Below are 25940 nucleotides of genomic sequence, written 5' to 3' on the forward strand. Positions count from 1 at the left end.
TACACAAAGAATTTACTATGTACCAGTATATATATTAGTATATACTGTATACACTACTATACTTTGTATAGTTCCATGTCTTCTCTTCCATGAGAACCACCTCCTCTGTGGTTCTGATCTTCCTGTTCTTACTTTTCTCTGAATATGACATAAATCCACACTTAATGTAGTAAAATCATCAAGGAAAATATATACAAAGCTTATTTTAAAGGGGAAGAGGTTTAAGTTCACTTAAGCAGTTTGCTATAGCAGGCCACATGATATTTCAAATCTTTTCTTCAAATTACCAGTGCCTCTATTGACAGATATGCTTAGAAATTATAAATTATACATAAAAAAGAGAATCCAAGAAAACTGCCTCATTTTTTTTTAATGCAAAAGGTACCTGCATTTTTTTAAGTCTGTGAAATTAATTTGCATTGTTTTACAGGAAGTGTTTCAGTTCTTCCTACTATTTTGTACCTAATTATTGGAGTACTTAAAGAAACTGCTGTGAAATTGCAAGATGGTCAGTTACCTCTGACAGTTGCTGCATCTCTACAAGCTCTTAAAGGACTCTTGTCTTCTCCAATGGCTCGAGCAGAGAAGAGTCAGAATGCTTGGACTGATCTTCTACGTAGTGCTTTGGTCACAGTGCTTGACTGTTGGGATCAAGGTAGGCACAAATATTGGGTTTATGAGTTAAAAATGAGAAATGTTTGTGTGAAACATTGTTTGGTTTTATTTAAATTGAATTCATGCACATCTAAAAAAAGACTTCTCTCTTAGTCACAAGAGAATTAGCTGCTTACCAAGCACTGTTGAAACTATAATGCAGTCTTGTCCATATGAGAAGTCATCATCTATAGAAGTATAAACGTGGGTGTCATGATTTAAGCCCAGCTGGAAATTAGGCACCACGCAGCCACTTGCTCAACCCCCACTCCCTCTTCCCCACACCCTAGTGGAGTGGGGAGAAGAATCAAAATAAAACTTGTATGTTGAGGTAAGAACAGTTTAATAATGGAAACTAAGGTAAAATAAAGTAATAATGGTAAATTACAATAATAATGATAACAAAAAGAGAAAAACAAGTGATGCGCTGTTGAGTTGCTTACCACCTTCTGACCAGTGCCAGACCCCCCTTCCTGAACTGAGATCATCTGCCCTTCCAAGTAACTCCCCCCAGTTTATTTAGTGGGCCCTTTGTTCAGTCTGGGAAATCCATCCCAGCTATGCACCCTCCCAGTTTCATTTGCTTATCTTCTCACTGGCACAGCATGAGACTAGGGGAAAAGTCCTTGACTTAGGATAAACACAGCTTAGCAAAAACCAAAACATCAGTGTGTTATCAACACCATTGCTGTTCTGAATCCAAAACACAGCACTTCAACAGCTACTGAGAAGAAATTAGCTGCACCCCAGGTGAAACTAGGACAGTGGGTTTGCAGACTTACTTCTGTGTTGTGTAGTGCCACGGTGTACTTCCATGGAATGAAGGCATAAACAGGAGCTATGGCTTCAGTGTACAGCTGAGCGTAAAAGACAGTTGTCCACTGCGTGCAGGTTCTCCAATAAGAGTTAGTGTCTCTAGTGAAGCAAAGGGTATTAAAACAGTAGTGCAAGAAAATAATTTTTTTGTCTTAAATCAGTTTACTGTGTGCTGCTGCTTCAATTGTCTGAGTTTGTAGTGTTTTCATTGTTTCTTACGTTGTAAATTATTGTTGGAACTTTTCTTTACAAAATTGTTTAAAACTTACAGCAAAATAATATATATTCTAAATGCAAATTTTATATTATTCTCAAATAGATTGTACTCTAATATGTCAGAGCAGCTCTTCAAATATATTTATTGTACTTTATAGAAAGAAATAATGGAATAGGAGTATGCTATAATTTCTAAATATGCATATGATCACCCCCCAATTCCCATTTTGTCCTTGGCTTTTATTGCAGTAAAGTCCATCTCACTGTATCAGAGGATGTCGTGTATTTGAAAACTGAGGTTCCTAAAGAAACATAGACATTGATGTTTCTATTCCACCTCTTTGTACCACTTAAACTCATAGAATTTTGAATGCAAATCTAACAGTTTTCTTACTTTGTTGATAGTAGATGGCCTTCTCCAAGAACTCGATGAAGTCAGCCTTCTCACTGCTATTACAGTATTTGTTATGTCTACCAGCCCAGAAGTTACCACTGTAGAGTGCCTTCAGAAGCGCTGTATTGAGAAGTTTAAAACCACACTTGACTCAAAAGATCCTCTTGTAAGTACTGGTGAAGTTAATAGAATGTCACTACCATACTAAATTAATATTATTTTAAGTTTATTTTACTTGTGTCCTAGTCCTGTATGTTGATAGAAGTTAATTCTCTCCTGACTATACCTGTTGTATTTTAAAATGAAGTTTGAACAAGTGAGCAAGAACATGTCCACCAGTGCAATTAATCATTCTTCTGTATGCAATTCTGTGTTCCTGTTTTTTTTACTGCATCAGACTCAGTACTTTATACATTGCTAAGTACACAATACAGTTGTGTGGTGTTGCAGGCACCTGTCAAATTTTATTTGTTCATTTTATCTTCAACACACATACTGTCTTTTGCACAGGAAATCCCTCAGCTGTGAGTCTTTGGGAGCTGGAGCAGGTACCACTACAAAACTCTTACTGTCCCATAAACTTCAGCTCCTGGCCACTGCTGGATGCAGCTTACTGAACCAGATTAATGTTTTGTTCTGATCTAGCATAAATATTTTCATGTAGTGGTATTAGATTATAGTGCCACAGTTCATATATTACTGTCCTTAACCAAAAGAAAAAAATGTATCAGGGGAAAAAAGCATTTATACAAATGGCTTTTTTTCACTTTCAAAGTTCGGCTCTGAAAATAACATGCATTAGATTTCGTATTTGTTAGAATTCAGTGTAAGCTGCTTTTCTTGCATCTCTGCTGTGTATATTTGTGTAGTAATAGAAAATTAAAATTTCATTTACTTGAAAAATAACTGTAAGACAATACTTTTTTTATGTGTCACTACATATTGTAGTATTGTAAACTGCAGATTTCACCGTTAGGAAACTGAAAATGCCAAATATGACTGCAAGGAAATATTAGCATGCATTTGCAAATTTCATACAGGTATTTAGGCATCGGAGCTGTTTGGAAATTATGTGGGAACTTGGCAATTTCAATCCTGTTGATTTCCAAATAGATGCAAGCCACTGTACCATTTAAGGCATTTAAAAATTGTACCTACAGTTTGACAGAGATATTGCTTATATTTTAAGCACCACTTTTTTTGTATTATTGCACTTTTGCTAAGAAGAGAGTGTTCTCAAAATAATAGTAATCTTCAAACAAAAATAGCATTTTTTCCTTAACTCAAAAATGTCAGAAAATATAAGACTTAATGGAAAGAAACAGAATGCCTTATCTGGTTCCTATTAATAATTGATTACAAGTTATAATGGTCCTATAAAGTTTTGTACATGAGCAGCCTACAACCTGATGAATTTTCAAGTTGTGAGGCACATTCTTCTCCCTCCCAAAAATTTTATCTGACAAGCTGTTAGATTTAGAACACCTAGAGATGTATTTTGAACTATAAAGCTTTGTAACTGCAAATTTCATTTTCCCTTTAGGTACAGTGTAAATGCTACCAGCTGCTGCACTCCATCTTTCAGCATCCAAACAAAACTGTGTCATACCCTTATATCCACTCTTTAGCACCATCCATTGTGGGGAAACTGCAGGAAACAGAAAAAGCAAAACCTGAAAATGCTGCTGAACTTCAAGTCATTCAGGAGGGCATAAAGGTGGTTACAGCTCTGACAGCTGCTGCTGAGGAACAGCACCGTAAGTTACTTCCATTTCTTGTACCCAAAACATTAAAAATGCTCAAAGTTGCCATAAATAACAAACTAAAACCAAAATGACCACTAGGAATTCAGTCCTCAACACTAATTGCCAAGAAAATTGTTTGCAGGAATGTTGGGATTTTTACCCTACAGTTCAGCTAACATTTGCAGCTTTACAGTTTGAATTACATGTTAACTTAGACTAATACTTCCAGTTAGAATTTGACACTATTTTTAAAAATTGTGCATTTAAGTTCTGTTTTCAATGTTTATAGGTGCTCACTTGGTGGCCTGCTTTCTTCCCATCCTCATTTCCTTTCTTTTGGATGAAAATGCGCTGGTTTCTGCTACAATCTCGGCAAAAAATCTACATGAGTTTGCTTTGCAAACTCTGATGCAGATTGGTCCACAGTACTCATCAGTTTTTAAAAAACTAATGGCCTCCTCTCCAACTATGAAAGCCAGGCTTGAGTCAGCTGTTAAAGGCAATCAAGAAAGCATCAAAGTGAAGACTACTAAGCATGCAAAAAATCCTGGGAAAAGTTCAAGTATTCAACTAAAGACCAATTTTCTTTAAAGCCCCATATTGTCATTTTATGCACTGTGATATCAACAGTCCCTTTTAATTTCTAATCACAAAGGATTGTCATGAGTTGATATCATGTATTTCAGTTTGTGCTAAAGTATTACAGAACGTTTTTCAGAGAAAGCAAGTCTCTAGATAACTTTCTCCTTGTGTAAGACTTCTTAAATATCTCTAAACAATATGAGTAAATCAGAGGTCATCAAATCTGTTTCTTTTTTTTTTTTTTTTTGGACTAAAATATCAGAAATGCACATGCCTATATTAAAATAAATAGAGTGAACTTTACCATAGATATATATAGGAGCAGCCCACACTTAGCCATTAAGCAAAATTAACTGGTTTTTTTTAAACAATACTTGTCACAAATAAGTTACTATAATTCGTTTTTGAATTTAACAGGGACATAAATTTACTTACAGGTTGTAATCTATGCTAATTACTAATTTAACACACTGCATCATTCATTAAACAGATTAAATATCCTTGTAAGCCTTATAACAGTTTATTGTTGATCTCAGAAAATTGAACTCAATAAAGGTAATATGGATAGCTTTAATCCTAATAACATCTTGAGCTGGCCAAGATGTAACAAATGCTGTGAAATACAGCTCTACAGTACCTCTCTGGGGACTGTGGTTCTTTCTAGAGTGGGACTGTCATGCATATGTAAGGATTGACAGGCTTGGTGCCTTGCTGCTTGACACAGTCTCACTTTTCAGGATGTGTACTTTGATAAGTTTGTATTAGGGGAGCCAGGCAATAGCTTACATATCCTGTCCAGGACTGGACAGCAATTTTAACATACTGTGCCTCAATTCAGACCTCTGCTCTATCTGGATGGATGTTCCCTGATCTTTGAATGATCACTGATGTATACATGTAATGTGATTTCTGTATCTCTGCAGTGAGAGATGGAAGTATTTGAAGTCACCTTGTCTCGTGTCTATAAACAGAGTGCAACAAGCTCATAGTAAGAAGTGTGTAATTAACATTTTTAGCAAGGAACATATTTTAATATAGAGAAATAACTATCAAAATTGCAATGGCTACAAAGTATTTTCTAAGTACAATGTACTGACTTCTTTCTTAATACAGTATTACCTAAACCAAACACTGTCAAACTGAGGGTACTATTTCCTTCTTGAATCTAATTGCTTTAAAAGGAAGAAGAAAAAAATATTTACAGAACTGAGAAACACACTGTGACTCAGGAAGAGTGTGATGTACTGTATTTTATTAGAAGTTTTGTATGTAAATATAATTGTAAATTGTACAGAATTAACAATTTGACCAAAGTTCTAACAATTCTTTTTTCTAATTTACATAAATAAAGCTAATTTTCTTCACTTAATATTTGTCTTAGTTATTTTATCCAATAGCAGAGGAACTCAAAGGACTTGTATCAGAAAAAAAGTTGTTGTATGCTGCCTCAAGGAAACAAATAATAAATGTTTGGGTTGGTTGCATCAAGGTCTGTGACATGACATTGCAGATCTTCCTCTGTTGTGAGTAGCACAATGAGTAAATAAGTAGGACCAGGGAGATTTTTTAATGTGTAAATGCCTATTTTGTGCCAAATGCTGAAATGTGTGAACTGTGAGAAGATGGTTGAGATGCCTTCCATCTTTCCATGGAGAACCAGAAGTCCTGTGTTCCACCTCTTCATTGAAGTCAAATCTGTAGTTGCTGGCTGTGTTAAAAGAGACTTATCTTAGATTTGGCAATTACTCATCTTTATCTCATTAGTATTTTTTATCATGTTGCTTTACCCTTCCAAATTTACTGATGGGGTTTTTCTGTTTTGTTTTGTTTCCCAAGGCTGCTTCTAGAAAATCATAGATTCTTAGGAAACTTAAAACATTTAAATGAAAGTCAAGTAATGTTTGCTATCAAAATGGCCAAATATATTGCTGAGGAAGTTAGTTGCTACAAAAGGTATTTGTGACTACTTTTTTATTTTCTGTTATGTATAGCAATATACCAACATTTTTTTAATGTTGAGAAGACAATCTGTTGAAAACCTACTGTGCTCAAAAACTTTTAAGAAGCATACTCAAATTGCAAGAGCACCAAGGAAAGCTGTTAAAAGCCAAAAATTAAAGCTTAGTGCAGCTTAGTCCTAGATTTCTTAGAATGTTTTCTTGCAGTAACTCACAGCCGAGCTGTTGAGAACTGCCATAATTATGTGATTTGACATTTCTTGATCAACTCTTGTGGCCACATGTGGAAAAGTACCATTTTCAACATATCTTTGAATTGTAGAAGCAAAAACTATTCCAATAAAGAAAACTGCTGTTAATTCTTAATGTCAGCTGTAAATTAGGACAAATGTGTGAACTTTATTTATCCAGATAATTCATTTATTCACATAGTAAAAATACCCATGCCCTGAGTTCTGCTCTCTTATGTACACAGAAAACAATGAGTTAGATCACATGAATGATACTACTCATTTAAAATGGTATAAAAGAATCTTACAGATTCTACCTTGTTTCAATTATGAAAAGATTTTGGCCTTTAGATATCAGGTGTTTGTGATGCAGTCTTACAAGGAACTTGCATAATTCTCTTTTTTCCTGAAGAAATAAGCAAGACCACAGAGCAGTTCTGGTTTTAATTCCACTTGTCCTTTTTAGGCATTGCTTGACATGCAAGCTCCCATGTTTCGCCAAGCAAAAAGAGCCAAACATATGTTTAGCCATAAACCAGAGCCCCACTTTCAGCACTCCTCCTTCCTGTGTCTCTTGTGTCCTTTCTGATTGTTTTTTTATGCCATTTCTTTACAAGAACCAATACTTTTTTTCCAGTTAATTGTCTTTGCGATGAAGCATGTGGCCTGCATGCATGTTTACTTTGTATGTTTCCACTGTTTATACAAGAAGTTTAATGGGTTTGTGTGACAAAAGATCCTGTCTATGTCTAACCTCAATTGCATATATACACGTATGAGTACATCATGGAATGTACTATTTAAGTGCTATGCAAAAATTATTTGCAGACAACTTTCTGTTGACTGCAACAAACCAGAATTGATCAAAACTGTGCAAAAGCATATCACAGCTGGGATGTGGTGGATTCTCATTGGATACAAGTCTGTAGCACTGCAGCTGAAATACCAGCTTTTCTGTTAGTATTGCTTAGACTAGAATAAGTCTGAGACTGACATGGTATGTTCCAAGGTGCACAAGTCACCTTCAGGTGACTGACAGAGGTATCAATCCAGTGATACACATATTGCCATAAAATAGGATTATCAAATGCATGGGAAGCATAGCAGATTTTTCTATTAATGAATGTCAGTTACTAATTGAAATTTCCAAAGAGATTTTTCCCCTCAAGACTGCTGTAGCAGTATCAAAGTGAATTGTTGCAATTGCAGGAGTGGTGGAGGGATCTAGGATCATTTGCTGGTATATCAGAAGTGACAGTAATGCTGCTTAATAGGGAATCAGGTGGAAAATTCAGCAGCAGTTCAATATAGCTTTGATTTTAATACAGTGGGATATATCTGTGACAATAACAACATATGAGGGGTCACTGTGACAATCTCCTCTAAAGCTTTATCCCTAGTGAACACTAGATATATATGCTTTGTTTTCAGGTTCCTGAAATATAATTCTCTTATCAGTAGACAGTAAGTCAGAAACAGTTTCCAAGAAAAACGTGATGTTTCTTGACCAGTACTAGTCTACTAATAAACCACTTGTGCTTTCTGCCAGTGAAAAACCTAGCCAGTGATACTTCAGACTAGGCAAGAAAGCAAGGGGGAAAAACCTTAGACAATTAACACTTTGTTGAGGAAGAACATACAGCAAGGTGGATTACTTGTCCGCTTCTCTGCACTGTGGTGTCAAAAACCACTAGAAGAGTCATTCCATTCTGTCTTCAAAGTAGCATTGCTTAGGCAGCCCTGATCCTGTGGGTGTTCCTAGATACTGCTTTTTGCACATGAGAACCTCTAATCCTAAAAACTGGCTAATAAACTGACTTTTCTGCAGCCGAGTGTCAAAGGGAGAGCTCAGATTTGTCCATGGCACTCAAGCAGGAGCAACCCTGGAGCTGTTGCTGTAGATGACATTTCACAGAGGATTCCCATTCAATTAGCTGAAGTATGTAGCAAGCAGTTCAAGCTGTTTAATGACAGTGGGCTATAGATTCAAAGACATAAAAATTAAAAAGCATATTTGGCCACACATGGCATGCTCTACCTGCCTCATATTTAAAGTGATGAATACTGAAAGTTGATTATGCAAAATGAAATAAGCCAGCTGCATTTGATACATGATGCTATCTGTGCAAGGAAACCCTAAAGATGTCAGTGCTACACCACCAACTTATCCAAAATGTGTGGTTCTTACTTTGATTTTGATATGCAGCTGTGGATTTTTGAAGCTTTTTTTTTTTTTTTTTTTTCCTAAAATATTCTCTGGATTCTCTGGAGAATAAGTGGTTTATTGCATATAACAAAGAAAGGGGAAGTTACATCTAAATATAGCAAAAGTAGGGCTGAAGATATTGTCTGAGAAACAGGTCAGTGCAAAAGCAGGCTTCTGAAACCTCCTGCAGTATCCTGTGGTACGTTAACCCAAATTCACTCACTCTGCAGCCAAATACCTGTTTTGGTCTATGGTCCTATGTCACTTCCATACTCTTGTTTATCTGAAGTGCAAAGTCTGATTCTACAAGGAGGAACGTGGCATCAAAGCCCCTTCCTCCGTGCTTGCATTCCAACTGCTTAATGGTGGCACATTCAGGAGGAAACAAGTTGTGAGGATGAGGAGCAGCCAGAGCAGAGCCTGCTGTCTGTGTGCACGTTAGTGCCTGTGCCAGTTTGCCTACTTATTGCACAGAAAAACTATGTATATAAAGAGGTTTGCAGATGAAGAAAATCTGTAAAAGTTGCTGGTAAGGAGCTAAATTTATTAATGACAAAAATTGATAAAGTCCCATTCTAAGCTACAGCTTTATAAGTACCCTAAAAAAAGCATTTTTTTAACTACTGTTAATATTAATGTATTGAAATTTATGTGAACTATCTCACTGCCAGTACAGAATTACTGAGAATCCCTGTTGATACTAGTGGGAACTTTTTTCTTATTATAACCTTCTCTAGGGACAATTTTGTTTATGGTTTTTTTGTAAGCATTTTTTTTTCTTCCCACTGCATCAGTTCTCTGTGTTCTTTTCCACGAAAAAAGAAGAAGGTTTTGTATGAGACACATTTTCAGTGGAAGTATGAAGTAAGGCCTCAGGGATTCTGGAAACAATTTTGATTTATATCTAAAAATAGTAATATTATGCAATTTGAAAATACAACCTATCATTATGAAGGCAAATGGTCTTAACCTCATCTTCCCTCATGTAAAATTCATGTCAAACACTAAGAAAAAAATTGTCACAGATGTACGCATGTTTTATGGGAACCACAAGGATAACTGGTTCAAGCTGCTGCCACCAAATTAACCTGAAATTCAGTTAGGGGAATAAAATCATTTGCTTATAAGAAAAAATCGGGTACTTCTTCAAGTGCATTTATTAAATAATCAAGGATGGGATGAAGAGGGGAAATAGAAGAAGGAAATACAAGTGAATATATTTTCCCCTCCAATATGAGGCACAAGGCAAGCTGGTATTCAGCTGCCAGGCCACATAATGTGGCCAGGGGGAGGGTGGGAGGGTAGATGGGCTTATTTTTAGTCCATTCCTCCTAGTTCCCTTTTGAAACCAACAAATCTGGTTATAATTTATTTTCATAGATTGAGAATTCTTAACCTGGTTGGAGGGAGAGTCTCAAGAATGAGTGGTCTTGAGTTGGAGCCACAACCACTTGGAGCGTAGCTCTAGGCACCCTCTACACACCATACAGTGAATGTAGATACATGCAGACCCTTGGGGCTGAAAGTCATGCAGTCTTCTATCCTGATTGTCCCACAGAATTTCAGCAATGTGTCCCCTTCTAGGTGCAGGGAGGAGAGAGTCAGTGGGCATGGTGTGAACCACCAAAGCAGTTTTCTCTGTGTGAGGGCAGCTGTACCTGGGGAAGCTATGAGTGAATTTTTGCTGAATTTCAGTTTCCTACCTTTCCAATAGGTTTCTGTGGCCACCTGGTCCTCACACAGGCACCTGTTCTGGGATGCCACTGGTCCATGCAGCTACAGCTGCTCAGGAGCACTGAGCTCTGTGTGTGTATGTGTGCATTGCTCAGTCACTGGTGGTGGCCCAGATCTGTGCTGAGACTGTTGCTAGTCAAGTACTACCAGATTTTGTGGATAAATTCAAATGATAATGGAAGTGAGCTGCTCTTCACATTGGTCTGGGCCATAATGTAAGCATGTCCCTCCATGAGATCCTTCAGAGCAGCAGTTGCTGAAGCCTGTCAACACACATGTATTTATCCACACAATGTCCTGCTCTTTCTCTGCACTTCCAACAACATCCAGAACCATGAACTGCAATGATTTAGGATAAGCAGAAGTCATTCCTAAAGACTTCTGGAGATTTTCCTGGCCAATACAGAAGAGAAATTGCTGTTGAATGTACTGGTTCTAGAGCAGAGAGACTGCAGCAGCAGTTACTGCCTGTGGAAACCAACTGTTCCAGGCTGGTACATCTTGGCTGGATCAACTTTACATTTGGTGGCCAGAATTTGAAACTATATTTGTCACTGGCTTGTTCTGGACGTTACCTAAAGGAATGGCTTTCAATGCCATAATTTCCTCTTTCAGGAGGCAATGAATATATTAACTGTCGCGGGTTCTCTCCTGACCCTCTAGGTTTGTGAAGCTGTACCTAGGAATTCCCCCAAAACAACTGAATTTTTTTTTTAACTTTTTTTTTGTTTTGTTTTGTTTTTTGTAGCTCTGTATTTCTAGTAAGTGGAAGGACTTAGGCAGATATGCAAGTATCTAAAATCCAGTTCCTCTTCTTGCTAACATCACATAACTAGAACTGTGTGCAACTTGCTGTTAGAGTTCATTTCTGGTTGTGTTCCTTATGTTCAGGCAGCCAACACCCAGCCATGACTTGCTGAGTGACCTCTGCTGGGTACAAGTGCTAGAGGGCAACGTGCTCCAGTGAACCAGCAGAGATGGTTGTGGACATGGGGCAGCTCAGAGGAAAAAGTAGCAGGAAAGGAGCAAATACAAAGGCTGCTGAGGAAGCAACAGCATTCTAGGGAGATTTTTCAAATCAAACAAATGCTGAAGGATTAGGACAGGGCAGAAATGAAGGAATGGGGAAGCAGAACAAGAGACACAGGCCAGGGTAGTAAAAGAAGGAAGAGAAAATAATAATTAAATCAGTCACCTTGTTGATTCATTGCTTCAAAACAGCCTGTGTGAAATATCATAACTTAATAGTTGACTAGAATCCTAAAGAATATTTTAGAAATTAAACTGCTCTGATTTGTAAAGTTCACACAATTTTCTACTACGTGAGATTTTCTTGTTCTATTTTGTACTGCCTATTATTTAGGAAGAAACTGGCAACCACCCATGTAAATCAAAGTGAAACACTTAGTAGCAGCAGCACAGGATGAGACAAGTTAACAACATTACTTTAAAAAGTAACACAGTTACTTGCGTACAATGCTCTCTACCTGTTACTAAAACATACAAAGCTGCCACAACAGGATCACATTCTGTACAGTCTCCAAGTAAAGCATGAAAACAGCTGCTGCAATGATGGAAACTTCATCAGAAAGCACTCCTTTTTACACACACACAGAAGGAAAATTTTATATATTATGCAAAGTAGGAGGACAAGTTAGCAATGATGTAACTTATCAACTGCAAGAGCAGCCACATGCCCTGGTTTCCATTGCCTTTTCAGTGCTGGTTGCAACACCTGTGTGTACATGCTTTGCATGTTTACATCTACAGATTTTGAAATTGCTTGTAAGGAGTGAATTGAATGGCAAAATTCTCACCACTTTTCTTAGATTAGGACTTTGACCTAAATGGGTGGGTAGCCTTTGGAAAAGACCATTCCTTGGTGGGTGTTCAGAGGCCAGAGGAAAGGCAGAGTTGGGAAGTGTCACTGTTCAGTGGCAGAAGAGTTTTTCTAGGGCGGGTAGATGGGACCAGAATGCACTTACTGGTTCCTGGTTACTGTCATCCCAGGGAACTGCCAGCTGCCTGTAATTGCTGGCAACAGCTCAGTCCCTTCAGGGCAGGGAAGAAAGAATAAATACCTTCAGCCCTTAATTATAGCTTGTTCTTACTCCCCAGTTAAGAAGAAATGGAAGCTGCTGATAACACAGTCTGCACAAAGTAGGCCTGAGTTGGGAACTGATTTTTAAATATCAGTACAAGTAAATGTGCTTCTTGTTCTTTTGGGGAGAGAGAGGCACTGGAAACAAATCATGGAGGTGCCAGAAAAAAACATTCTGTGAAGAGTGAATATTGCTGTGCCCCTGTTTGTGCCTCCCCATCCCAAACCCACAAAAGAGGGTCCAGTTACTGGGGCCACATGCACCACTGTCATGCAAATCAGATTCTGGCTGTGCAGGTTCTCTGGTTAAGAAGTCCTAATAGCAGCTGGTAGCAAATGCTGTCTAGAACTCAGAGCTTCTGAATTTCTTCACAGCTACAGCAAGGCCAATAAATTTGCTTTGATAACAGAGTTGTTCCTTGGCAAAATAATGTTTGTGGAGCGGTCAAGGTCTTACACTTTTCCCATTTTGAAATCCAAGATTATCCTGTGTCTTAGCTGAACTGTCAGTTGGCTCCTATTCTACTAACTAGACCACTAAAACCGGTGAATAAGTTCTCAGTAATTAACATTGTACCAAGGTAAACATTGTACCAAGTAAGACAGAATCCTGAAAACAAAATAATCCCAGGAAAGCTCAAAAAATTTAATAACAATTTGATATTATTTGTAAACTTGAGAAAATTGACTGTTTATCACTACATGGTAAAATGTTTATATAAGGTAAGCATAGGGAAGCTTTTTTTCCTGGTTTGTTTCTGGTCTAAAATCACATTACTCCATTTCTTCAAAGTACATTAGACTCAAAACCAGATGGGATACATTCATGAAAGGGTGGTAATGAGATTTATTTCTTCTTTTTAATTTTAATATCTGATCAGTCACTGTAATTTTTTGGTTTTCAAGCTGGAGTTTATAGAACTGTTTAAGTATTGAAACATACAAAAATGTGTTAGCCATTTTTTTTTCCTGTAGGTCCACCATTTACTGTTTTCTTCAGACATCTTCTGGTGTGATCTGAACTTGGATGTAAGGCTGAGCTTAAGGTTATCCTACAAAGAACATTTTGATTCCATGGCTCTGAAAGCAACACTTAAGCACAATTTAAATAAGAGCCAAATGTTTTGATAGCAAAATCTTGATTTTAAATACTGGAATTTCCTGGAATTTGAAGTCATTTTGTATGTAAAGTTTAGTTTGGAGTGAAAATGGGAGAAAGAAAGGAAACAAGATTGAAGACTGTCAAGGAAAATTTTGAATTTACTGCAAAATGGATTTAGACGTGGCATAATTTCTGGGGAGAAAAAAAGTAGGCCACTTTTCAGAAATACTGTATCAGTGGTATTGAATGGTTTAGAGGTTTTTTGAGAAGTGTTTGCACTTGCCTATCAGATAGACCCAGCCTTGCTGCCCCCATCGCCTAAATGAAGGTACTGTGTGGGCTCCCTAACGGGGATCCTGCTGGGAGAGGAGGGAAAGCAGGAGCAGAGGACAAGTGAACTGAGAGTGTCTGCAAGGTGCAGGGGGCACTCCCAGCTCCCTGCTATCTGTTCTACTTGATCTTAGTAGGAGAAGTTTATGTGTAGGCTATGTCTGTCATCTGAAGGATGAGGTGGGAGAGGCCTGTTTGAAAGATGGAAAACACAATGAACCATTTTTTCCCTGAAAGCTGTAATTTTGGAAATTTATTTAAGGCATTCTGGAGACAAAAATATGTTTCCTTAAAAGTCCTTTAACCTTCTGTGAAAACTGCACCAAACAGAGAGTTGGTGTTAGTAGTATGGGACAGGGGAGAGAAGGGAAGCTCTTTCAAAGGAATGCTGGGACAGGTGTTGCTACAGTCCCAGAAATGCTCTACATCTGACATAAAAGGCCCTGAGGAACAAAATATTTTACCAATCAGGTTTAGTCTTAAATTGATGGGGGCAGATAGCTCTACCAATAGAGGCTATCTGAAAGGAAACCAAGCAGCGTCACTGTGAAGTGATACTGAAACTGTCATTTCTATTGAAATAATTTATACTAATAAAATTAATTCTAGTATTTAAAATGTCAGTCTTATTTATAACTAAGGCCATAAGAAAGAGAATCCTTCTCTGATGCAACTGCATATTTCAGATCAGTAGTACAAGATAGATTAGTTTTGCATTGTTTTTTATCCTGCTATTCTACTACTTGTACTGGTAGGACTACCCTTTAATATTAATTATTATGCTTGCTTTTAGTTCTCATGCATGATTTGTGCTTACTCTTGACAGCATAAAGCATCACTGAGCTAAGCCAAGAAGTGTCAGCATACACCAGCACTGTGTTGGCTCCTGGCAGTTCAAAAGCTGGTTAATTTGGCTACAGAAGCAGAGTGGGGAGGGAAACAAGCCTGGAGCTAATGCAGAGTCAGCACCACCACATTAATGACATACTGACCGAGGGTGCCATTTTCTCTATTTTTTAAGTTTAATATGTAATGTACCTCATGGTACACTTCAAATGAGCTACCTTTTCATTAAAAACAATGAATGCAGATGTGTGGTAATGGTGGTGGTGTTTTCAAATCTTCCTGTTTTGGAATGTCTCTACTATGTCCCTTGTCAACTATGATTTACAGAATACAGCTGATAATGACACAAACTCTCTCTACCTTTCAAATTCTGCTGCACAACTAAAGCAGCCATCTGGGATGTCTAAAACTGCTGTGTCAGAGCACAACATCACCTTAGCTGCAGTTAGGTACAGGTTAATACTGGAAGGCAGTAAGGACTCAGATATTTAGCTTATAGGAGACACAAAACTGCATCATTTTACAGCTGAGAATGGTTTGATGGTGGCATCTTCTAACCATTTTAGGAGACACCAGCGTATCAGTAGCTACCACAACTGTTTATCAAGGTACAGAAGAACAGCAGATGGCCCTACAATCTTGAAGTCTTCATTATCTTTATTATCTTTATTATTTAAAACAGGATATTCTGTTGCTACAGCATCGTTCTGCTAAAGTATACATGAGGCACCAGACACTGAACACAAAGATCTCATCTTTCTTGCCTAACACCATGGGAGGAAGTCTCTGAAATGTGTGTTTGGGTTAATTTCTGCCCACATTTACATGCACAAGCACCTACTGGTTGAATTTCATACATTGGTGGGGTACAATAGTGTTATGGAGGGCACAATTTATCTCCAAATGTCAGTCTTAAGCCTGCTTCCTAAGGTTACCCGCTTCAGATAACTTGCAAGTATATTTGCATGTAACTTCTGTGGCCAGTAATGAATTGTTTTTCTCAAAACATTGCTTACTGCTTTCCTATCAAAGTACAAGTAATGCTAACCATTGGGCAACCTTACCGGCCCTGCCTGTGAGATTGGGCTGGATTCTAGCTTTGGTTTTTTGTCTAAGTTTCCCAATGAGGAAGTTTCCCTGAGTTGATATGAAACAGAGAAGGCCAGCTCCTTTCCAGCTGTGTGTTCCCTTTCATTCCAGTGCTGAGACAGAATCCTTTCCTCTAGGTGCATGTTCCTTGTCTGTGGGTCACCCCTTGGCCAGGAAGTGCAGGCTAGCTTGGAGCCATGATCCATACAGAAGTGCAAATGCAGAGCAGCTCCTGGTTTCCTCTTGGCTTTCTTTGCACAACCAATAGAGTTAGCTCAATAGAGTTGGGAGACCACTAATATGTAGACATTGGAGTTAAACTACTGAGCATCTTATCAGCATGGACTGCGTTACTCTCTGATCTGCTTTGTAGCCTTTGTCTGAATTTTCTGTTTACTGTTAATTCTGAGGTGAAGATGTCTTTTATCTCATATGTAAAGTGAGGCCTGTCAATATTTAAAATGTCTGTCAGTGATGCTGGTCCTCCACCTGTGAAACTCTTGGGAATCATTAGCAAAAGATTCAGCAGCCCCAGGCTATTCCTTCTATCATCAGGGCCAGAGTAGGAACTGGGACATAGAATAGTTGTTGTATGTGAAATGTTACTGCAAAAATGACATAGACAAATGTTTCTCCCCCAAAATAACTGCTGACGTTGTCAGTGCAGCACACCACTTACTTTGAGAACATGTTGTAAGCAGATAACATTTCTCTATCAAAATAACTGTCCTATAAATGCTCCCTATAAATTAGCTTGCAAGAGGCAATCTCAATGGTGCTTCTCACTGAAATACAAGCAAAAGATCTATCAGGTATTTGTACTCTCTTGATCTGCAGCTTGCTGCTTCCTAAATAAACAGAAGAGAACTGCCACTAGATCTGGGTCTGGGTCTTACCTTAAAAAGTCAAACCAGCTAAGAATCTTGTACAAAACTTTAAATTTCTGTAGACTCAGTTTAGCTAAACTCCTATAATCAGTGCTAGTGTTTGAGCCCAATTGCATGCTGGCCCAAACTGGTGAGGCCTTACTGACATCTGTAGAATGGCATTTCTTTACAAAGATAATCTGGCCTGTTGATCTAAAGGCTGGCTCTGTATGAAAAAATGGGTAGAGTACATTCTTGCTTTGATGCAGACTGACACACAATATTTAATCATCTTAAGAAGTTACCTCTGTCCACTGAGACCAGTGTTTACACAGAAATTTTACAGACAGCAAAGCCCCAAAGAGCTAATGTTTTACAGTACAAAAATATAACCTTAAACACAGAACTGATAGGAAAAGCACATGCAGTATGCTTGGATAAGAAAATAATTCTTGTGTCTTACTGTATATAACTAAGAATCAATGTAAGGAGAATGCTGATATTAAAAGCTTAGCTGCAGCAACTTGGGCTGGAATTGGACTGGAACTACTTTACAGCTGACTTAATTTTTTGAGGTATTGGTACTAGAGGCACAGAAACTGAAATATAAAATCCTGTGCACTAGTGGAAGTAATCTGTAACCTGTTCATGGATATTGAATTTTACCAGCATAAGTCAATGGGTCCAAAATGGGTAAAATGTGGGTACAAAAAGAGAAATGGGTATGAATTGTTTATCCTGTGCTACTCACTTACTCATCAGGCAGATCTCTGAACTCCTAAGGACTTAAAGCACAGGTGATGAAACTTTAAAAAACACGCCAATAACCATGCCTTAAAAAACAAAGCAACTTGTAGGTTTCCTTATGTTTCTGTTCAATAGTTAACTGAAAGCTCTTAGGGAAATGATCTGATAATTATACCAATTTTCTTCCATGTCTACTTATTCTCCTACAAAAATGCAGCTCTATCACAAAGCTATCTACTGTCAGATCAAAAAGATCTCCTTAATTGGCCTGGGTCACAGTTTGAAATGTAGTGATCAAAGATAGCGTTTGGAACCTTCATAACTATATATCCACATATTTTCTCCCACCAGAAGTGCTGTTTAATCCAGTACAGCCTAGTATAAAGACAACTGAGACATATGAATTTCTCATTCACAACCTGCTTCTTCTAAGATCTTTCCTAAACAGGAATGTGTCAAATTTTTTTTTATGTCCTTGTTGTGTTTCTCATCCTTTTCCTCACATTCAAAATAACAGAATGAATTTCAGGGCTTTGATCTTTAGGGGTTATTTCTGGTCTTTTAAAAATATTTCTGTTAAGGAAGCTTAAAAAAAAATCAACAAAAGGAAAACAAAAACTAAGAGTATAGGAGGAATCCCCACATCATCATTTACTGTATTCACTAGCAATGGACAGAGAATGAAAATCAGCCCTGTTGATATGAAAAGTCCTTCATCTCTGCTCATCTCTCAGTTCCCCATTTTCAGCCAGTTCTATTTAATACAGTTTGTAACCCGGGAGTAAGTTCAAAGATTACAGTAGAGGGCAAATCCCAGTACATGCACAATGTGATCTTCATTTATTAACAAAAATTAATGAAGAGAAAACTTGGTACACAGTTTATTGCCTGTAATATATTCCTTAAGGAATGTGCATTCTTTCCTTGCAGAAGTATAGACTTGAAGATCTGCAGAAACCTGGTTTTACATCGCTGGAACAATTCTAAACAAAGTATAGATTTAACTTTTGAATGGCACCTTTCATACAAACCCAACAGTCCAAGCTCAATTGAGATTGCAGAGTGCTAACTTTCTGATCAAACCATCGGTGAAGTATACTACTTTCCCATTTTCCCTAAATGTCATCACTGGGGCAAGGAAGTTTTCCTGTTTACAGTAGTAAATGATAAAATTTTCTTCTTGTCTGACTCATGTGCCCCAGGACAGTGCTATTATTGCACTTTGCCATGTTCTACCCCTCTCTTCTAATTATTTTTCCTGGTTTGAGTGAATGATGTAGCTTTTTCAGTCAGCAACTAATCTAGAAATTCAGATTTAGAAGCTTGAGGCTGTTTCTTCTTTTTGCATGTCAAGGTATTCAATGGTGGTGAATAGGGCATAATTTCATGACAAGAATAGTAAAAGGCATTTGTAAGCTTTTAAATACATAAAACTTACAATCTTTTCAATAAAACTCTAAGATTGATTTTTTAAATCCCAGAATATAGAAAAATCATTTTGTGATAAAGACACTTTCTTCTTACTGTAAGTCTTCTTGTCAACAAATGTAATTCAAATTAATTCATAATACATCATTGAAGTTTTGGGAGACACATCAAATGCTTGATAGGATTACATGTGTTTTATTCCTGTAACAACAGAGTAGAACTATGAGGAACAAATACCAAATCTTAATTAACCTTCTGATTCAGAAAGTCATAACATAGCCTGTGCCATTAAAACAGTAAGAAGTCCTGTGATCTGAGTCACTGATCTTTCCTTGCACTTGTCTTGGATCAGGATTTATTGCTATTGCCTATGGTACTAGTGGACAGGGTAGAGCTAGCAGCCTGAAATAGAGAACTCTTGCCTAAGTTCTATCTCACTTTCCCCTTGGCAGTTGGAGGTACAAAGTGCATGAGTAAGGGCAACTTAATTTCTATTTTCTGTCCAAAGTAGCGATATAACTAAAGCTAAACTGAGGTAGAAACTAGTTAACTGATACAAAGTTTACTTATTTCTCTCTCTTCAGCCTGGAACAGCAAGAAAGTAAATTTGAAATAAAAAGCATTCCACAAACAAAAAAACTCCACATAAGTGAGTTTACTTAGGAAAAACCACTTTAATGCTTATGATTTTGAGCAATAATTTCAGACAGAAGAAAAGATAATTTCAGAGTATTTGCAGATTTCTGAAAAACACGCTCTTCCCTAGTCAGCTCTGAGGGTAGCTGACTGAGGAAGCAGCTTCCAGGAAGATGAGCCTCTGCTGAGGAGGAGCCCCACAAGCTGAGCAATGACTCAGCGCGTACCTCAGTAAACACCAGCATGTCCCTCGCATATTTATCACGTCAGCGTCACTCGTGCGCTCACCACATGGACGCGCAATTGCAGGGGTTGGCCTCCCGAGGAGGAAACCTCTCACCCAGCTCCTGCTGCGGGGTTGCGTCAGAGCCGCCTCGTAAACACACCTCGCCGGCCAGCAGCACGGGATTGCTGATCGCCAGGGCTGCCAGGGCTGGCACGCACTGCTGCGAAGTCAAGACGCTGACACTATGTTTGTGCTCCCCAGGCTTGTGCAACAGTGGAGTGGCTAAGAAAAGAATTGTGGTAACGTAGGAGGATTTAAATCCGAAAAGCCTTTCACAACTGCGTTTTTTTACTAAATAAATAAATAAATAAATAAATAAATAAAAAATATATATCCATAAGAAAATCTTTACAATATACTTAAATAGCCACATTCTATAAAACTAAATCTTACTTGATATAGTACCTCATTGCTTTGAAATGTGTAGTAAACATTTAGTAACTTTTTCTTTAGAAGTATAATATTCATCCAAAAAAACAAAATGTATGGAATTATTAATCTTTTGGATTTGGAGGAGTAGGTACTTTCAGTGTTTTCAACTATGTTATTGTGTGGGTGTCAGAGAAAAGAGTGTTAAAGTGGAAGAATAAATAATCCATAAATAACCTAACAGTTTTATTTCATGGGACACAGATCTGGTCTTCAGCATAAACGACTCCCTTAAATTGATGGAGGTGTTCAGGTTCTGCTTATATCATCTTCTGATCTATTTACTACAGAGGAATGATATTTTTGGAAGCATCAGCTTGGCATGTACACCGAAGTAGGCAGAAAGCTAACAAAACCAACAGTTATCCTGGTTTCTAGTTGCTGTATCAATTAAAAAAAAAAAAAAAAAAAAAAAAAAAAAAAGGAATCTCAGTCTTCTTGTTTTGTTTGAATTGTAGGTGTATTTCAGCTTGGTTATAGGTCAATTTTGTATTTTCTGTAACAAGAGCCCAATCATTCCAGTCTGAAGCTTTCAATCCTTACTATCACACAGTGACATTAAGAGCGCCTTCTGCTCTTATTCCTTCTGCTATCAGCTAAAACCATATCGAAAACACCAGCCTGAATATAATATAAAAGCAGTAATAAATGATATTCTTCTTGGAGCTACAAGTGAAAAAACACTTAGGTTTTTTCCCATCGTGAGAAGATTTTGCAGAATCCTAGCCAAAAGTGGCTTCTTTTCAAAGATAATGAAATCCTTTTGAGAACACCTGCAATGTTGAGAAGCTGTCTCAAGTGGGGTGTCCTTTACAACATGTCTCAGAATCCCTCTGTGTCTGCAACCCAGTCCCTGATCCTTGCTACCCTCGTGGCATATTTTACTGTTCATGTGTCCCTGACATTATTCTAGTAATTGTGCTGACTTTTTCTCTTTTAAAGCCAGGTTTAATTTTCAGGTAAATACTCAGCAAAAATTATGGTAATTGCTCAATATAACTCTCTACAAAGATCAGTCTATGTTGACCCAATGTGGCCTAATTTCCAAAGGCATTGTCAGTCACTTACATGTGTGGTCTGCTCAAGTGTAGTCATAAATATATGGCATTTTTTAAGACTTAATATAGTAATATGCCTCAGCAACTCACAGTTCCATAAGTGCTAAGATATTTCTGACTCCAGCATTACTATCTCCTTATTTTGAAATGGAGGAGAAAGAGACACACGATGATTAAGGGATTAGGCCAAGGTCATACACGAATTGTGTGCCAGCTAGTGTTAGCATTTGGGTAATTTTCTAACTGCATGAGAAATATGTACCTTGCACAAGCACGGGGAATGGGAGTTGTTTTTGTAAGTTTCACACAATGCTCAGTGTGTGAAAGCAATTTCTTCAAGCAGCTACGACAGTCCTTTACTTGTCACTTCAATATATGCATCACTTGCCTTCCCCATCTGGCTGCACTAATCCACATAAAGTTCTCCTTCCTCAGAAGGCTTAGATCGGGCACTAATGGAATGATGGACAGGGGCTGGAAACTTGGGGGTCAGAACAAACCTTTGCTGTGTGAAAACTCAAATGAATGTGAGTAATTCCATACAAATGCGATTCTGATGTCTTTCTCATCTGCTAAGTGCACTCTAACTTGCTAGTGATTTCTTTCTAAGTAAGTATTAAAGAACAGTCACTTTTGAAGAGGCAGTTCTAGTCGGGATCGGTGCTGTACACAGAGGGAGTCTGAAACAGTAACTTCAGGGGTATCACTTACTGTGTACTGTGTATTTCAATGGAGTACTCTCTGACAAAGAGAGTGTAGAAAATAATTTGAATGCCCATCAGCACAGGAAGTGAAAAAAAGTATTAATCAGTCAATGAACATACATATATTGTAAGAAGTATATAATCAATGAAGCAGAAATTATCTAGTCAGCATTATTTATCAGATTTGTTCTGGTGGGAAGAAATCGCATAACAAGGAACAAAAATCACTAGCTAACTCTTAAATATTGTATCAGAATAAAAAAAGATCCTGATTCCTGATTGAAGCTGTAATACATTATTCAATGTACTTCTTTGAGTAAAAATAATTGATATATGAAATTGGGCAATTCATGCAACATGGCATAGAAGTATTTATATTTTTCCTTTTAGAAATAACTATGTATCTGAAAGATATTTCCAGTATATAAGTTTTGTACTCCTGCTTAATAGTACTTTAAATCCATGATTCATATTCAAGTATAATAGTTAAAATTTTGATTTTGTTCTAAATTTATCTGTATTTTTATAGCCTCATATTGTCCACAAATAACTATGTATCTGTCCAGACACCTGCCCAGAAACTGCATTCCATGTGAAAAGAGTGAAATGTTTGTTTGATTTCAATTTGATTTTCAATTTTTGGTCTTCTGAAGAAAATAACAATATTTCTTTATCTGAAACTTTTCTCCATTAAGAAAGCAAAGGCAACTGTTCTAGCATCATGCAACAGGAGCAAGGTCACTTAGCAGATGCAGGTTTCAGAAGCCTGGCCTAATTCTGCTGCTTCTGCACTGGTGAAAAGTTAAAGAAGACCAAGTTTCTAAATTGAAAGAATGTAGACTCAGTCCTTCTACTGCCTTGTGTCCTTAACTTTAAGCATATCAGAAGTCTTCCTGACCTCTGAAGGACAAGCACAGGCAAAGGATACATATGTAAGTCTCGGCTGAGCTGGAACAAGTCGCAGTTAACAGAGATGTAATATGGTAAGACAGAAAGGCTAAGCTGCCTTAGAGATCAGAAACACAGACAAAAGAACTACTGTTCTTGTGTTCTGAATAAAACCTGCACCAATAAAAACAACACTTTCTAGACGTGCTGTTACAACACTGACCAATGAAAATGTCGGCATTCGGCAAGTTTTAACCAAGCATGACTGCTATTGCCTTTTTGTTCAGTGTGTAGTTTTAGCTTTCTAATTACAGGAAATGTCTGTGATGTAGGTAGGAATGACATTCAAATGTACAATAATCTCATTTACTGTACTTATATTAATAGGCTTAAATTCCTTTGCAAAACACGTCACACTACAGAGAATGAAATTATTTTGAAAATCCCTCATTTTAAATTTTTAGCAGTTTACTTACTTTATCTTTTAATCATGTGCAAAGTAGTTGCACAGCATTTTGCAGCACGTATGGCAGTGGACCACTCTACTGCAAAAGGTGTTTCAAGCCACACGGCCCAGTTGCAGCACTTCAAACTCATTGCTCGGTAGGAGCAAACTAAAACCTTCGCTCTTTAAGACGCAGCACTGCGACACTCAAATCCGCTCACCAGATCCCTTTTCATGGAGGTGCTGGAGGGGGATCAAAGTGGTTCCGAGTGGCCTCTGGAAAGTATAAGCCCTGCCGTAAAGGTAAAGAATATTATATTGAACTAAATAACCAGAATATGGCAAGAAATAAAATGACCTGTAAACTGTTAAAAAAGAAACCCACGCAGCAGGGGAAGGCCGCCTGAGCCGGGGAGGGCCCTTCGCCGGGCAGGCCGCACCTGGGGCTCCCCGGGCCCTCGCTTGCCGCTCCGCAGCGGCGGCGCGGGGCGGAGCGCGCCCGCGGGAGCGGCCCCTTCTCCGCGGAGGCTCCCGCAGCGCCCCCAGCGGCCGCTCGGCCTCCTCAGCTCCGCCCCGAGCGCCGCTCCTGCCGCGCCCGCCCACCCCGCAGCGGGCGGAGCGCCATGGATGCCGCTGGCCGCCGCCTGCCGCGGGGCTCGGGCTGCCGCCGCCGCGCCGCCGCTCCGGTCTCGGCGTGGCGCTGAGGAGGGCTCGGCTCCGGTGAGGAGGCTGCGGGAGGCTGAGGTGAGTGGCGGGGGTGGCGCGGAGCCTCTCCGGCCCGGGCTGGGAGACGGCGCCTTTCCCGAGCAGCCAGGCCGGGTCACCCTGCGCGGCCTGCGGCTCGCCGGGAACTCGAGCGTCGCTGCCCGGGCCTGTCGGGCCGGGAGGGAGCGGGCCGGAGCTGCGGACGGGGGGGAGGCGGCGGGTGCCAGAAAGTCTGTGCGAGGGGCCGGGGACAGAGCGGGGCGGCGCTGCCGGGGAGCCCCTCACGCCACCGGGTGCCCCGTGTGGGGGCGGCGAGGAGGTGGAGGCGGTGCCTCCCCTGCCCCGGGCGGCGCCGTGTGGGGAAGGGGCCCGAAGCGCCGCGCGGGCCCGGGGCCGCCTGGTGTGTGCGAGCAGGCCCGGGCGGCGCGGGATGAGTTGGGCTGCGGCCTGGCCCCTGCTCTGGGGCCGCTCGCCTCGCTCCGCGTTCTGCGCGGTGGTTCCTGTACAGCCCGCCTGGGATATGAGAACAGCAGGTGCCCGTGTTGAACTTAGCCCACTTTCGCTGTCTCTTAATTTTCTTGTTTCTGTCGCTATCACTCATTTCTCCGCTCCCGGAAATAACGATTTAGTCGTGTTGAGGAGAGGTAGAATACTTACAATACGATCCCACTTTTACTGTCTAAAAGTAGTTTTGTGTAGGATTAGAGCAGGAAATGCAGTCTGTAGACATCTTGGAGAGTCATAAGCAGTGTTTAAAACACAGAAAATCAGTTTACTAATATTAAATTACTTTTTAGAATAAGATAATATCAAATATATAACTGGTAAGCAGTAGTTGATCGATCTGTAATATTATGGCCCTAAATTGTATAAAATCCTATCTGTTGTGCTTCTGTAACATCTTTGAGTTTGAAGCTTTTGTGAAGGAGCTGATTTAGTGTGTGTTTGTTCATATAATACTAATTTCTGATTCCCTTTTGTAGACATGCCCTTGATGGGGTTATTTTTTAACTATTAACTCATTAGCAGCAAGTAAACAAGTAGACAGACTTTGTCCAGATCAAGCTTCTGCCTCCCACATCACCTCCCCCCTGTTTGTGGGGACACTGTCCAGCATTTCATATTTACCTATGAGTTTGATAAACTAGTTCTTCTTCTCTAAGCTGAGTTTTGAAAGAGTATTGTTTTTCTTGTATGTCTAATTTGGACAGATTGGTTTGTAACCCATTAGGTTTTATATGAAAATAGTCACGTTTGCTGTGTTTTTAGGCAAGGGAGGTGAATTTGACTGTTTGTTAAACACAAAGTTTAGGCAAGGGGACTTTTTTGGTCTTCAGCTTGCATGTACAACTATGGCACTGGGCCAACAAATAATGTTGTTTTCCTTATATGTATGTGAATTATTTGAATTATTCACTGGATTTTTTTGAAAGCTCTGAATTAAATATTTTTTTCCAAAAAGTCTCCAAATAACCCAACAAACCCCTAACTCTTGAAAATGGAAGTGGTTTTTAAGTTGTCTTTTTTTATCCTTTGACATAAAAAGCCTGTTTTCATTATGTTTGAATACTGTTCTAAAAGATGAACGATTCGAACTTTTAGAAGATTTCCAAAGATTCTGAAAGTCTGTAATTATATATCTCAGATTTTTATTTTATGGATTTCTATTTAAAATGTGAAATTCATTATCTTTGCATATTTTCATGAGGAGATAATCCATCTCTCATAAAGCTGAACACTTTATA

General features: G+C 38.8%; 3 protein-coding genes across 11 annotated transcripts in view; 2 read left to right on the plus strand and 1 right to left on the minus strand.

Moving 5' to 3' along the window:
- Positions 1 to 5776, plus strand: part of HEATR5A (HEAT repeat containing 5A) — a 54799-nt gene extending 49023 nt beyond the window's left edge. The window contains exons 33-36 of the mRNA XM_053980892.1: positions 431 to 655; positions 2092 to 2246; positions 3624 to 3837; positions 4115 to 5776. Coding sequence (XP_053836867.1) covers positions 431 to 655; positions 2092 to 2246; positions 3624 to 3837; positions 4115 to 4416 — 896 coding nt within the window. The 3' untranslated portion in view covers positions 4417 to 5776. The remainder of the gene's footprint in view (positions 1 to 430; positions 656 to 2091; positions 2247 to 3623; positions 3838 to 4114) is intronic.
- Positions 5777 to 19684: 13908 nt separating this feature from the next.
- Positions 19685 to 25182, minus strand: LOC128808987 (translation initiation factor IF-2-like). Its single transcript, XM_053980680.1, has 4 exons — positions 25156 to 25182; positions 23876 to 24708; positions 23712 to 23782; positions 19685 to 20188 (listed from the first exon to the last, which is right to left on the minus strand). Exons 1-4 carry the CDS (start codon positions 25180 to 25182, stop codon positions 19965 to 19967), a joined length of 1155 nt encoding a protein of 384 aa, XP_053836655.1. The 3' UTR covers positions 19685 to 19964.
- The window catches only part of HECTD1 (HECT domain E3 ubiquitin protein ligase 1), a 62146-nt gene continuing 60359 nt past the window's right edge, over positions 24154 to 25940 (plus strand). For all 9 annotated transcript variants that reach the window (XM_053980162.1, XM_053980170.1, XM_053980171.1 and 6 more), the window contains exon 1: positions 24154 to 24234. The gene's annotated coding sequence lies outside the window, so the exon portion shown is untranslated. The remainder of the gene's footprint in view (positions 24235 to 25940) is intronic.

The sequence above is a fragment of the Vidua macroura genome, chromosome 6 (assembly GCF_024509145.1).
Source record: "Vidua macroura isolate BioBank_ID:100142 chromosome 6, ASM2450914v1, whole genome shotgun sequence".
Lineage (NCBI taxonomy): Eukaryota > Metazoa > Chordata > Aves > Passeriformes > Viduidae > Vidua > Vidua macroura.